The sequence below is a fragment of the Protobothrops mucrosquamatus genome, unplaced genomic scaffold (assembly GCF_001527695.2).
Source record: "Protobothrops mucrosquamatus isolate PMUCROS unplaced genomic scaffold, P.Mucros_1.0 scaffold2062, whole genome shotgun sequence".
NCBI classification, from domain to species: Eukaryota; Metazoa; Chordata; class Lepidosauria; order Squamata; family Viperidae; genus Protobothrops; species Protobothrops mucrosquamatus.
In genome coordinates, this window is record NW_015388167.1 from 9,045 (window position 1) to 24,992 (window position 15,948).

A 15,948-nucleotide genomic window follows, 5' to 3' on the forward strand; every position below is an offset into this window, starting at 1 on the left:
TGGGAGGGAATCTGTGGCAGAAGGCGGTCTCGGAGGTAGCCAGGTCCTATGCCATGGAGCGCTTTAAAGGTGGTAACTAACACCTTAAAGCGCACCCGGAAGGCCACTGGCAACCAGTGCAGCTCGCGCAGCAGCGGCGTTACATGGGAGTGACGAGTCCCTCCCAACACCGCCCGCGCGGCCGCATTCTGGACCAGTTTGGGAAAAGAGATCAACCTGGTAAGCTAGTGATAGACATTTGGGAGGAGAGTCTAGCTATATAGAAATTTATCAAAGAATGGGATACTTAAAATGAGTCAGAACTCAGAACTATTACAAGACCTGTAATCACCAAACAGGTGTAGTTGGAAGGCACCAGCTCACAGAATAAATAAAATGGGGTAAACAGGCAATTATTGTGAGGCATGGCTTTTGAAGTGGAAAATAGCAAAAAGTATGGATAGCAATCATGTGCAGCTTAAAAAGGTCTTATCTCTGATATATTCAATGACAGGAAACAGAAATCAACATTAAGACAAACACAAACATTACAAATTAATTATTAACATAATGAATAAAGCTGGTGTTAGTTGAATTTAACCATTGCAGATTAGAGGCCTTAGAGCAGTGATGGCGAACCTTTTAGAGACTGAGTGCCCAAACTGCAACCCAAAACCCACTTATGCATCGTCGAGTGCCGGGTGGGTGTGGCCCATTGGCTGGGTGTGGCCAACTGGGTGGGCGTGGCTAATTGGGTGGGCATGGCTGCGGTGGTAACGGCAGACTGGGTGGGACTAAAAAGTTTACAATCAATTCCAACTTTGCAAGATCTTTTTTTTTTCCCGCAAGAAGTTGAAATTGACTGATTGAATCTTTTTTTTTTCCCACATGGCGGCGGAGGCCTAAAGCGAAAAGGTTTTATAAAACCCAGCTGAAGGCCTAGGACTGGGGTGACGGCGCGCATGCCCACAGAGAGGGCTCTGAGTGCTGCCTCTGGCACCCGTGCCATAGGTTCGCCACCACTGCCTTAGAGGTAACAGTACATCCAAAATGCATGTTCTCCAGATGTTCAAAATGGGAAATGTAAACATTTTTCTCACCATCAAAATAATGCTAAAAAGCATATGACATTGAATGGCTAAATGTGTCCAGTTATGTCCAAATAAGTTGTTCCCATGCACAAGTATTCCAGTAGAAACATTTCAGTACATAATTTAGGCTATGGCTAAATATAGTCTAAATTGCATTATTATTAACATCACATTAACAGAGCAATCTAGTATACTGTATGTCCACAGAATTTATGTTGGCAACTACATGAACTTAAATGATAGTTAACAACATTGAGCTTTATGGGGTCAGTTTCTGAATTACAAGCTACAAATTACCCCCTTTGCAAATAAAAGATTTGATATGTGTACCAGGCCAGTGGTAATAGCGTGGTGTTTATTAACTTTACTATTTAACATACTAAATAGCTTCCTTTAAACTGCATTTCATCTACGTATGGATCGTACAGTCCCTTACTAAGTTTTAGTAAGATAAAGATTCATAACTTTATAAAGTTTGCTAGAGTGAGTGTGTGTGTGTGTGTTTGTTTTCTGGAAGATTTATCCAATATCATCACACATATGCACCTAATCTAATCTTTTTCAGCAAAATTTGAAATTATTTACACATCCAATTTCTACCCATATGCACAGATTTATAACAGGGATTGTGCAACTCCTGAGGCTAGAAAAACTAAGTTGATCACTGAAATATTCAATTTCCTTTGCAATATTACTGGGGGAAAAGCTTACCTCCGAGACCGCCTTCTGCCACAGATTACCTCCCACTGGCCGATACGCTCCCACAGAGAGGCCCTCCTCAGGGTGCCGTCAACCAGACAGTGTCGGCTGGCGACCCCCAGGGGGAGAGCCTTCTCTGTTGGAGCACCCACCCTCTGGAACGAGCTGCCCCCAGAGATCCGGGTGATTCCGGATCTCCCCTCCTTCNGGCAGGACTGGCCTAGGGGTATTTTAAATTGGTTTTAACTAAATTTTAGTAGAAGCGGCCTATTTAAATATTTATTTTTAATCATTTTCTTAAATTTTGTATTGTATTGTATTAGTTGTTTTTAAACTGGCTGTAAGCCGCCCTGAGTCCTCCGGGAGAAGGGCGGGGTATAAATATAATAAAATTCAAAAAATTCAAATTCAAAATTATTTGATCAAAAATCCACTCACTTAAAAATACAAATGCAGAAGGCAAATAAGCTCCTAGAACGTTTGCAGACCGTGAGAATTTCCTTGGACAGCTTTCAAAACAAGATGAAGTATACAAAGTACAAAGCTAGTGACTTGCAAATTTCTAGGAAAGCATGACATGAACAATCTTGAGGACTTAAATCAAGACTTTCAAAAGTATGAGCATTTGTGAAGCTCTGGTGGCATTGCTTTTATTGTCATAAAAGAATCATTTGTCATACTTGCCAATTGATATGGAAGCAAGTCTGAAGGAAACATCACTCATACTAATACAGGAAATCTAAGGCAGAAGAATAAGCCATTTGGGAGAAAAAAGGATTATAGTAAGAGGTTCAATTAGTACGAAAGAGAAACCACACAGGGCTTAAGAGAGCTTGCAGATAATGCTCTTCCCTCTTAAGAAGGAAAAAGAGAAATACCTACTCTAAGGATTGAAAGGTGTCAAAAGTCTGATTTAAAAAAAAGATGTTCCTTTCTACATGATCTTTGAGTATTTAGAGCAACTGCACAATCTCAGGTTAGGATGAAGATCAGTTTACGAACACTACAGCTAGAAGAATTATCTTTATAGGACAGTAACCCTATTAAGCTACCTTACAATAAAGATCTTACCACTCCTTTATGCATTTCACTCTCAACAGCTATCATCTTATTGAAGCTTCTCTGACAATTCAAAAAGAATCTACCTTCCTATAAATTCAAAATAAATGTTCACTTCCTGAATTCTAGGATGATAAAGAACTGGTTATGGAATTCTGCTGATTTAAGAGATGCATCAGATCCTCTCCCAGTCGACTCTGAGAGAGAGGGGTCAAAAATGTGATTGATAAATAACAAACTTTTCTTAAGTCTAACATATTTTTGTATCATTTAGCTTCTAGTTGTTTCGAGTTATTTCTGTCACTTTTTCAAAACATGGTATCCAGAACTAAGCATAGAATGTAAAGTGGATCTTAGAATTCAGAATTCTCTAGAAACTATACTTTTATTATTGTACCCTAAAATTCCATTTACTTGACTTTTCTTTTTTTGCAGGCATGTCATACCACAAAATATTTATTTATTGGTTTGTGTGTTTATTATTTATTTATTAAATTTATATGCTGACCATCTCATTTTGAAGAGACTGTGGGTGGCTTATAGCAAATTCATGTTCAATTTGTCATTATTTACCAATCCAGAATCCTTTTCATCAGTGCTATACACTTTTGAGTCATCTGCAAATTTATTAAGTATTTCTCTCCACCTCCTCATCCAAGTCATCATTAAAATGAAGAGTACCAAGCACACAATTGATAGTCTTTAACTTTCTTTGAAGAGGACTTGTTAAGAATTAAGTACAATCTCTTGAGTCTGCTACGTAGCCACCTAATTGCAATTCCATCCAACCTAAATTTACACAGCCTGCTAATCAGAATTCCTATACTTAAATTGCTTAACTTGAACAGAAACAACCTTCTGCTTAGATACACATTTATTTCCAAACAAAAGTCAAAGTGGAAAATAATAATAGAGTACCAAGAATATTTGCTGTACGCTGGAGAATTCCTGAGACATCTTCAGTTTCATCATTGCCAGAATGGTCTGCGTAGGAGCATCGGTTGGAAATATTGTGGAAATTCTTTTCAGCATCCCTATAACTAGAAAGAAACATACAATTGGCGGTTTATGGTAGCAAAACAAAGACCATCTGAGTATTTGAAACAACAACTCTTTCTGAGGAAGAATGATCATTCTTTTTGAAAACATAATCTAATACAGAATTTTTCAACCTTGGCAGCTTAAAGATGTGTGAACAACTCCTAGAATTCTGAATGTTGAAGTCCACATATCTTCAAGCTGCAAAGGCTGAGAAAGACTGATCTAATACTTCCATCTTTTTTATGGAAATGAACCAGCAATAAAATGCAACAAGCAAGAAAACGGAATCTGAAGATCCATATTTGTCCACAAATGTATAACATATTTCTCCTTCCTAAAACAGAAAAAACTTTGTAGTTTTCAAGTACTTACTTACAGGTTATCTAACAGGGAAGCTTATAGCCCTCATTGATATTCTGAAGAAAATAAAGGAGGAGAAACAAAACTAAACAGGGAATATACACACATACAGCATATCATCTTAACTCTTGAGGTCTAGGAATGTGAATTTCAAAAGAAGAATGGACCCTTTGCTCTAGTTTCCACTCCTTTTCTTCCATATCTGTTCTATACTTGACATCAAACTATGAGCAAGTTTGCAAAGGTGATTCCCTAAGCAGCAGCTTCTTCTACTATTCTAGCCTGAGGTACTTTTCTGACGTGTCTGAATTGTTAACTAAGGAGAGTTGAAAGGATAGCTTGACTAAAAGCCCACAAGGATAAATACCTAAAACTTGGGAAACCTCAGAAGCTTGTGCTGAATTTTAACACATACTTCTAACCTAACCTGAAGAGTATGCCAAAGAATCAAGGGCATAATTGGAAACAACAAGTATTATTTGCTTAATCAATATAACTCCACTGCTTAATCAATACAGTTCTGGCAAGTGTCTCATCCATACAATATTGTAGTGAGAGCCAGCAGTAGCTGTTAGATCCAATTCTACCATTAAGCAATGGAATAATCACCTCCAGCTGCAGATGTTTGGTTATCTTTCAGAACAAGGATTTATTATTATTGTGAGTATATTACAGTATATGGAGATTGGTACTCTGAAATTTTCTGTCTCATGAGACAAAGTAATTTGGCGAGCATGACTATCATGCACCTTCAGCTGGGGAGCAAAATGGCAACAAATAATAGACAGTCAATGCAGACTAGGGAAAACAAAAATAGATACAATGAGATGGTGCCAATTAGTTTTATGAAGCATCTGTTGCTTGATCATATTATAAATTGAAGCTGCCTGTTACTCAGTTGAATCTAAATATTGATATGAGTGATCAATCTTTCATGGCTTTGTTTGAAAGTCAGTCAGTGAATTTCTAATGGCAAAGGTGACTTGAACCTAGGTGTCCCCAGTCATACTCCAACACCTTAACTACCATGCCATGCTGGCTTGAGTTTTGCTTGTAAAAAAAAAGAAGGACACAACTCAGCAAATTCATAAGTACGTCAAAGGCTTCCAATGCACAAAATTCAAAGTTCAATTCTTATATTTCTAATTAATGAAAGATTAGGTAGCAGCCAGTAATGAAAGGAGACCCATTTCTGTAATGCTGGAAGGTTGTTTTTAGTCACAACTTATTTGGACATAACTGGACACATTTAGCCATTCATCTGGTGCCTTATTAGTATTCAGTAGCCTACCTCCATCTGTTGCCCTATAGATATGTTGGAAATAATAGCACTATGGCCATTAGTATCTGGTGCCTTTATAGTATTCAGTAGCCTACCTCCATCTGTTGCCCTATAGATATGTTGGAAATAATAGCACTATGGCCAAGAGAAAAATACTGTGGGAAATATAATGCAAAAAGGACAGGAAAGAGAAAGTTGCAACACACTGATTTAATAATAACTTTTATTTTTATTTTACTTATCCAATTTATATAGCCACTCATCTCAAATCACTCTTGTATATGTATACGATCATAAAATCATATAAAACCAATTACAGATACAACACAATCTCTCTCTTTCTCTCTAGAGCAGGTAAGAAAAGTATAATCCATAGATATTAACATAACCAGGAAACAAGGTCCTTAGCCCACTTGGGAGCTCAGGATTATTTTATTTCACTTTATTTTATTTTATTATTTATTATCATTTGTATAGAGCACGGTGAGTCACGTGGTTAGGATGCTGGGTTGGAGGTTAGCAAGCCCGTGTTCAAGACCCAAGAGCTGCTGCATGGTGGCGTGAGCTCCCCTCATTTGCTCCAGCTCTTTTGACGGGGACATGAAAGGAGCCTTCATGGGTATCCTCCAGGCAACAGTGATAACACCAGTTAATCCTTCAACCCGGAAATACCTTAAATGGTGCCTCCTACACTAACGGGAGGGGGGATCATTTGTATGCCATCAACAGAGCTTCATTAACATCTCTTAACAATAAAATATTCATAAATGTGCTCACTTATCATGTGGTCACTTAACATCTAAAACCATAAAACTGTCACCTCCAGGGAAAACTATCAGTCAGTATTCCTTTAAACCTATCCTCCTGCTTTTAGAACAGCAAGAAGGTATCCTCATTTTAAAAACTCAGAAAATAATGGAATTCTATAACAAAATTCCAAAGAATTAAAATTCTAAAAGATAAAAAAAAAATCTGTGTACTGATGACAAGTTTACCAACAGATCATGCTTTACAGCATCATGAGATGGAGATTGTCCTGAAAATCTGAGGACTTTAACCTAGAAGGGCTACAGAAACCAGTACTTTGATTTGCATCCAGAAACCTACTACCTGCTCCTGCAAGATGACTGTGATTCTGTTGAACTGGGGCAGGTGTGTCAGCAATTGGACATTTGTGTTTTAGGTGAGCTGTGATTTCTGGGTAGTCTCTGAAGGTTGTCCTAAAGCCCAGCCAACCCACCAAGAGACAATGCATGAGTGACTTTGCCAAAACTCCTGTTGCAAAAATGGCAACATCTAGCATACAAGCTGAAGACTCTCTTTCTCTGTTATATACAACTGCTGTTCCAGTAAAAGCTGTAAGTCCATTGGGAGAAAAAAAAATTTCTAGATCTTACCAAGAACTAAAAATGGAGTTTTATTGTGTCTAAACACTGTCTAGACAGCAGTTATTCCATCTGAAGAAAATTTAATCTCACTCCAATCCTTCACATTTGGATCAGGATACTATGATCTAATGGTACTGGATGTTCTCCAGTCCTACTAGATGCGCTCCGGGGTCCTGCTAAAGAACTAGCAGGACTATAAGGGTTGCCGTCTTTTCTTTTTAAGTCCTGCTGCAGCTTATCTACAAAGTAACTAATGGAACTGAAGACTGAAGATTGAAGACTGAAACTCAACTGGAAGGACTGCAATTAATCTGCATCTTCTATGGACAAATCCCAATCACTTTCTCAACAACCCTCCTGCAGATCAGGTTAGAGACCAGGTGAGAGTTTGTAGAACCTTCAAATGGAGGATATTTTCAGAGGGAGTACATAGCCTTTAAGACAGTCAGTGCAACTTCCTCCTCTGAAGAAGTATTTCCCCATCCCTTGAATCCAAATATCTATTCTTTCCTGGGCAATTCAAATAAGTCAGAGAGGTGGGGAATCCAACCTCTGCTGCTTGTCTCACACTACCCTGTCTACCTCTTCAGACTCCACAGACTCAAAAGAAGGCTGGATGATATCATAGGACATTGTTACAGTGATCTCTGCAGTAGAGATGTGAGATATAATAGTAGAGACTTCCAAGGTAAATCCAACTTCTTGCCAATTTATTACTGATTCTGGATATTGTTAAAGGAGCTATTGTATTTGCACTTAATTGGTATTTGAATTTAATTAAAACAGGGTTCTCTGAAGTGGTTAATATTGACCCCATGACTCAATAGGACTATCCAAGGGTCAATATTGTTGTTATTTCTATTCATAGTAACATTAGTTAAAGTATTTATGGCAAGGTAACCATTGAATGAGTTGTAATTATTGAATATATTACTGCAACTTTTTTGGTTGTTCATTTATTGAAGAATCGTGGCAAGTTACTGTAAAAAATAAATAAATAGAGCAGGTGATAATTTCCCCTAAACTAGATTGTAAATAGGTTCTAGGAAAAATAATTTTCTTCAAAGCTTACTTTAATGTGAATATTATTCCCTCCCATTGCTTGTGGCCTGCAATGAGAAAGGAAAATGTGTGTGACATTTTACTTCATTTGCCTGCTAGCCACTGCTGTTTCAAAATTCCAGTAAGATTGAAGGGAAAGTTTAGAACAATATATGAAATCCAACCCACAAAAGTATTTAGAAGTATTTAAAGAGCATTGCATGAGCCTCCCTGAATCGTTTTGAACCTAAGTGGTACAATCTTTATGGCATGATGTCTTAGTGCACAGTTCCCTGCCTAGAGAAGAACTATAAAGGAGCACAAAATGGAATAAAAAACGAAGATGGGGTATGTTGGCAGCAGTCTCCTTAAATTTTTGCATCAATATGTTTTATTGCGTCAAGGAAAAGGTCAAGTTTTTAATTGTTTATCATAGTCTAGTTGCTTAGTTTGAGATATTTTCACTATTTCCTTACAAAATTATAAAACAAAGAAAAGAAAAAGAGTATGACAGATCTATTTGGGATTGAAGAAAGGTATTACAAAAATTGTCAATGAAGTATGTGTTAATGATACATTAAAAATGTACTTCCTACATCCTATTGAAATAAATAAAATCTACATAAACAAAATATTGTTTTTGCACCAACAACTTTCTATGAAACCGCTCAAGTGTTGCGTCTTAGGACATCATGACTGTCTTTGCATCACAAACTTTGGTTCCTGAATTAATCCATTTTGGATATGCAAATGGTTTAAACCATAAATTGACTAAATTGGATGGATTTACATCTCTCAAAAAAACTCAAAAGGGTTATCACCAGGCAAGCTTGACAACTTGTGCAATAGTCAATAGATTCTTAAGTACATTGTATGAACATATCTCATTTATACCTTTCTCCAATCAGAAACTCATTCGGATTTTTTTTAAATTGAATTGCCAGAATTCCTACTCCGAATTCAATTTAAGGGCACCTGGTTGGTAAAGCTACCATAAGGCAATATCTTGGCAATCAGCAATTAGTTTTTATTGCTACCCACTCACTGATCTATCTCTATACTCCTTTTGGAGTTTTGAAGAAATCGGTTCTACTTACCCAATAACTTGATGCTCATAATGTTGTAGTGTCCTCTGGAGAGTCTGCCTTATGGTCTGTGGCTACAGAATAAACAAAGAAATAATAATAAAAATGTTATCAGCAGTTTGTCAGTCAGCCTAGCTCTCAGCATGGTGTCTGAACAGAGGTGACTACTGATATTATTGCTTAATCTAATGTATATTTTTCCAATTACATATTTTTTCCTCCCCTTGCACATCTGTTGTGCCTCCTCCAGAGAAATGTGAAGAAAGCTGCCCAGAAGTAGCAAGCTGTTTTTATTCAACAAACACATCAATATTTCAAGACTCTTCCTGATATTTTAGTCCTCCGTTAAATCAGTTTCTTTAGCATCAGTGTAACCAAATACAAAAAGCTGCAAAAGGAAAACATGATGTGTACAGAATAGTATGCCAGTCACTTGGGGCCAAGCTTATACATCTCACCACACGTTTGCTCACAACTAAGTCTCTCAAGACTAGTCCCAGTGCTGAAAGTTTCTTCTGCATTATTTTCAGTGACATTATACCGTTTTTTTCTATTATTTTACAGTGGTGGAAGGTTGCCCTGTTCTTACTGGCAAAATCAGTAACTTTTCACATTTCAACTCACAGGTGGGCAACTTGGTGACAGTGGAACTCCACTCAAAGGTTTCCTGCCAGGCTCCCTTTGCCATCTGAATTGTTTTACAAAGATTATTTTGTTTAAAGCATAAATGAAACGAGGTCTACCGTGCTGAAAAGTGTATCTATCACAGCCTTCATTTATAAAACTGTTTTTGGAATTCTGCATCAACCATTCCAAATAGATAATATAAATAAATAAAATAAAATAAAAACAGAGGGTGATTACAGCCCAATCTTGCCTTTTAAAATGTTACCAACCTGCCTAGAAGAAAAAAAAAAGGAAACGATGGGATGAAATTGAGCATCTGGGAAAGGAGTTGGAAGGTTGTAATAATGACCTTGTCTCTGGCAGCAATGGTGGCCATTTGGTGTGAATGTCCATAATATCCTCTCATAATTCCAAATATGTCCATCTGCTCAGAAAGGAAGGTTAACCCTTGCTTCTGTTAAACCCTCTTAGAAGAGAATTCCTATCTGGGTCAGAAGCAGAGGCAACGTGGAAAGATGTGAAAAGTGATGGAGACCCCAGGAGTCTTTGCTTATGCATGCATAAGCTCAAACACTTGAAATCAAAAAGGAATTCTAAAGAAATTCTAAACAACCCTAACAATGAAACAGAGATCTGGAAGCCTCTTTCACAAGAAAATCTGTAGGAACATGGAAGACACATTTCTGCATGCAGCATTTCATGTGGTTTTTAGATTATAACCTTATCCATATAAAAGATAAAGATTCCCTCAAGTCAAGCTTGACTCCTGCTGATTTCTTAGAAAAGTCCATGTAATTGTATTGGCAACAGTATAAAATGGTTTGCCACTGTCTTCTTAGATGGCTTTTTAAACCAGGCTCAGCTATGAAATTTCCTGCTGGTCTCTATCTAAGTTATAACTCGCTCCAACCTGCTTTTCTTCTGAAGTCAACCAAGTATGGCTGGATGCTCGCTGTAAGATAGAGGCTCCCAAATGACTTCATAAGACACAAATTGGAATCCATCTCAATAGTCTTCAACAAGTGGGATAATTTGGCAACAAAAGCAGGTTATTTTGTCATGCCAATAGAATATAATCCTTTGTTTTCTCCCCAACAGTAAATAACCATCATTTCTTTAGCAAAATTGTATAATGTTGGGACTTGAGGCACTATTGCGATGAGGCAAATTACTCACTCTCCCAGCAACAGATGATCTGCCTCCAGCATCAGAAACTTCCTAACACAAGGTCTGCAGAGACAAATGGAACCTCTTTTCAGCACAGTTGCTGAAACTTATAGCTTTGGAGAAATAAATTCACAAAACCTCTAGTACAAATCCGAGGAGGAGGAGGAGGGATCCAGACCCTATTCATCTGCACAAAACCACCTCACTATTTTGCATTACCACTCTATTTCCAAAACATTAATCCTCATCCACTATAGATTTGAATGTGAGTGAAAGGAAAGGGCACAAGTCCCTATTCAGAAGGCATGTCTATGATTGTTGTTGGATAGAAACAATATACCACTGTCATTCCATTGCTTCTAAAGAAGAAGCACATTTAGAAGGAAATTACAAGAAAAACAACTCCTGCACTTGGAGAAGTAAACATTGCTTCTCTTCCTTCTTGGTGCCTGAAGATCATATCAGTCCTGAGTAAACAAAAAACACACACCCAGTTTCAAAAAGCAAATTTAGATCAGTCAGCACTACCACCAGAGTCACAGACTATTTCCTGACATTTTATAATCTATCTGTTACAGTATTCTACTATTATACTGTTTCTTAACCATGGCAATGATTAGTGGTGTGGTCTTCAACTCCCACGATTGATCAACCACAATTTATCTTCAACAACAGCAGCACATAAATGCAGACAATCCATACGATTTCTCATCATGTGATGGAATGTAGAAAGGAGATAAATTCCAAGAAGGGAGAGGATGCAGTCCAGAGGAGTAAGAGGCAACTCAGTCCAGATATTTTGTGTGAGAGAAGAGGGTGAAGACAGTCCCTACTTAATAGTTTCTAGTGAATATGGTAGATACAGATAATAGAGTCCCCAGTCTGTCAAGATTCTGTCTATAGGCGAGGAAACAAAAAGAACTCAGCTTGGCAGAATCACCACATGTCATCTCGGTTTTTGGGCCTGACAGATATCATCCCTACGCTGAGTCCACAATTAGTAGAAGCCGACGTTAGCAATTTACCTGCATTGTGATGGGCAGTTTAGCTACACTTGAAAAATAAAAGGAGAAAATAGATTTAAGCCTTTTTAAAAGCTGCATTTTTAAATTCTGCATCAAGCAATTACGCCTGCTCTCAGTAGGAGCCAAATTTACCCTCTCAAGAAACTTTTAAAAAGAATCCAATGTGCTTCTCACAAAAGAAATTAACAAAAGCTCCATCCAAATAAGGCAACACACACAAGGAAACCACACTTTCCCATTTGGAGAGGCAGGTGTTTAAATCGAAAGGATCTGATAGGGTAGAAATTCTCCTTGGATGTAGCTAAAAGAAAAGACAATTTCATAGCAACACAACACACTGATTCATACTGTGAAGAAAGGAATGGATAAAGAACATGAAGTTCATCTCTAAAATTTAAATAAACTGCCTTTCACATTGAAAACTAGGGTCAGTTTGACCAGCTGCCAGCTTCTGCACCATCAGAATAAAAGATTTAAAAGCAACATTCATTTAACCCCACAAAATACAAACAATTCTCCTTAAGCACTGACTGTGTTTTACCTGCTTTCCAGCACTATAACTTTTTTTAATCTACCTTCATCTACTTTTTGGATTCCCTGAATTTCCAGGTTCCCAATCAGAGATCTTTGCAATTATAAAAAGCAGAAGGCTGTAATGGACAGAAGCAAGAGAGAGATTTTATTCCTGGCTGAATGTAATCATGATTTCTATATTTAAAATCCACATTTTTTTGCCTGTTTGATTAACAGAGACTTCCCCAATGTGCTGCTCTCCCAATTAATTGGTGTTCAGTTTCCATAAGGCACAACTGTAATTTATAGACACTGGAGCATTTGACATATAGGAGGCACCAGATTTGGCCTCATCAGGCTTGCCTGAGATTATAGAGATGTAAGTAAAATAAACTGGAGGGCCAGGCTGAAAAAAGCTAATTCTTCATTTCTATGAGGGAGACACTTAGGTCTAGCACAGAATTACAAATGTCAGGTAATCACCCAAGTCTCTGCAATAAATCTCTGTATAAGACTTTCATCTCTCAGTCTGCAGCTTTCACAGGAAGCCAAGAATAAGCCATGAATAGAATAGCAGATGCAGTTAATCCCCGTAATGGTAAAAATCAGTACCTACAAAGTCAAAAGACCTAGCAGTTTATTCAGATATGTCTTATCTGTTCCCATCTCCTGCCTTTATGTCACAAAGAGTAATAGTCCCTCTTTCCTCAAGCTTTTCCTTTAGGCCCACCTGCAAATTATTTTCAAAATGGCTTCCCTTTCCAGTTTTATCCTGGGCACAGATAAAACAAAACCTTCTTGCCACTATATAAGTTAGCCTTGGACATTTTCCTGCATGACCCAAGGTTGTAAAAGATACGTGGGTGTGTTTGATGTACCAAATTGCATGGTCATTAGGCTAAAGTGAACTTGGATCCCTAAAATGTACCCAGAATAGTCCTTCCTTCTTTTCTCAAGGGCTTCCAGGCATGCACTTAGGGCACCCCAGCTGTTGAAGTACTGAAGATCCTTGCAATGCCATCTACAAAAGTTACTTTTTGCTGCCATCATTGGGATTATGAGAGAAGACATTTTAAAAAGAGGAAAATCAAACTGCTCTTTAGTTTTACTATTTGCTATGCTAGTTGAGCTGATCAGAGCAGAAACGCAGAATGTTCTAAAGTTCAACTGGAGAATATTGGTTGGACTTCAAATTCCAGAGAACCAGGTGTTCTCATGATATAGGAAGGAACTCCTCTGCTGAAATAAAATAGACCAGACCTGAATGAGAGACTACAAGAGACATTTTGTATGGAACTGCTTGAGTTCCATGATAGAAACAAGGCATGATATAAAGTTTAAAATGGAGCAGAGTGGCTCATGCAGTTAGGACGCTGGGTTGGAAGTTAGCAAGCCCATGTTCGAGATCAAGAGTTGCTGCGTGGTGGGGTGGGCTCCTTTTATTCGTTCCAACTCTCTGACAGGGACATGAAAGGAACCTCCACGGTGTCCCCCAGGCAACAGTGATGTCATTGACTAATCATTTCAACCAAGAAGTGCCTTAAATCAGGGGTCCCAAACCCCCAGTCCATGGACCGGTACTGGGCCGCGGCATGCCAGCAACCGGGCCACACAAACAAGCAAAGCGCCATCCGTGGGATACAGGCAGCACACAAAACCACACACTCTTTGGTCCACAGAAAAACCTTTCTCCACGGAACCGATCCCTGGTGCCCAAAAGGTTGGGGCCTCTGCCTTAAATGGTGCCTCCACTACAAACAGGACAAGAAGATTAAAATATAGTTAATCAAAACAAGTTTTTATAGAAGCTGGTCAACTTCCTGAACCCACAAATTGGTTCCAAAACAGCAAAACAACATACGCATTCTACCAAGTGATTGCTCAATTCAGGTAGTCCTTGACATACAGCCACAACTGAGACCAAAATTTCCATTGCTAAGCAGTTGTTAAGTGAGTCGTGCCAGATATTATGCCTTATTTGCCATACTTGTTAAGTATATCACTGCAGTTGTTAAGTGAATCACACAGTTGTTAAGCAAAAATAGCTTTCCCCCACTGATGTTTGGAAGCCAGCTGGGAAATCACAAATGGCAATTGCATAACCTCAGAATCCGTTGTAAATGCATCCTGGTTGCCAAGCAGACAAATTTTGATCATCATACAGAAACAGTCATAATTATGATGACCAGTCATAAATCACTTTTTTCAGTGCCACTATACCTTTGAGCAGTCACTAAGCAAATGGTTATAAATTGAGGATTGCCTGCATTAATATGCACTGTATATGAAATGCATAGGTATTATGTATTATGTAAATTTTATTTATGTGAATTCACTATTATAAATTTTATAATTTTCATCTAAAAATTCACTTTATGCAGAAAAAGTAGCTACTATATGATTGGTGTCAACACAATAGTTTGCACCAAAACTCTGAAAACATGTTAAAACTTATTCCGAACAAAACCACTTGGGACACTTTCCTGCCAAAAATTTCTGTCCTCATCCAGGTATTTTCATTATGATACATCACAGAGAAGTAGAGGGAGCATGATTTTCCTTATATTTTTATTATAACTTTGGGCCAGACATTCTCTTTCAGCTGATATCAGCTCAGAGTAGCTGTTGTTGTGGGGAAAATTGAAGAAGGAAGGTGTGTATGTTAACGGTGTGTATGTAAATAACATGATATTATGTTATGTTTTATGTTGTTTTATGTTATGTTATGTTATGTTATGTTATGTTATGTTATGTTTTATGTTATGTTATGTTATGTTATGTTATGTTATGTTATGTTATGTTATGTTATGTTATGTTATGTTATGTTATGTTATGTTATGTTATGTTATGTTATGTTATGTTATGTTATGTTAATGATGATGAAGGGATAACAATTTTTAACAATCCAGAATCTATCAGGGATATGAGTGCAATATAGTAATGATTAAAATATTATTTTTCTACCCAGGTAAATGCTTGTTCAAAACTGCATGTTGTGCTAATAACTGCATGACCTGGTTACAGAATTAAGCCATTTTCTGGATTTGGAAAATGCCCTGAAACATAAGGTGAGCCTGCACAATACTGCAAGGCACAGAATACTTTAACAATATCATGGCCACCTTTCCAAGCTTAGTGAGATGTACTAATGCTACCTCTAGGTTTTCCACCTATAAATGTTAAGTTAACAAATTACTCTTCCACTTTGATTTACTTCCTAGAAAAATTGTTAAGACAAAAGGAGAGAGGAGACCTCTGACATTGTCTTAAAGTACCTAGGCACTGCCACCCACAGATGCAATGCTTTTTTAAAAACAAAAACCAATATGATCACAATACCAAAGGCATTCTCACAGCCCTAAAAGCAAATTTTGTGTGGCAGAGATTTTGAGTTAACTAAACGAAATCATTCTGAAAGGACTTGTAGTAGCTTGAACAAGCCTACATCAAAGGCTTGATCAAACCACCACATGTTCTATATCAAAGGCTTACTGATGATATCACAAATAGAGATAAACATAATAGAATGAATGAATAATGTTGAATAAATCTGGCAGGCTTAATATGTTTATCTATTCACATTCAGGGCTA

At 37.6% G+C, this 15,948-nt stretch overlaps 1 protein-coding gene across 1 annotated transcript in view; it reads right to left on the reverse strand.

Moving 5' to 3' along the window:
- Positions 1–15,948, reverse strand: part of LOC107294718 (guanylate cyclase soluble subunit alpha-2-like) — a gene marked incomplete at its 3' end in the record, with an annotated part of 31,483 nt that overhangs the window by 1,029 nt on the left and 14,506 nt on the right. Inside the window, exons 2-3 of the mRNA XM_015823972.1 lie at positions 9,038–9,099; positions 3,747–3,868 (exon numbers count right to left, since the gene is read on the reverse strand). Of these exons, the coding sequence (XP_015679458.1) occupies positions 3,747–3,868; positions 9,038–9,099 (184 nt within the window). The remainder of the gene's footprint in view (positions 1–3,746; positions 3,869–9,037; positions 9,100–15,948) is intronic.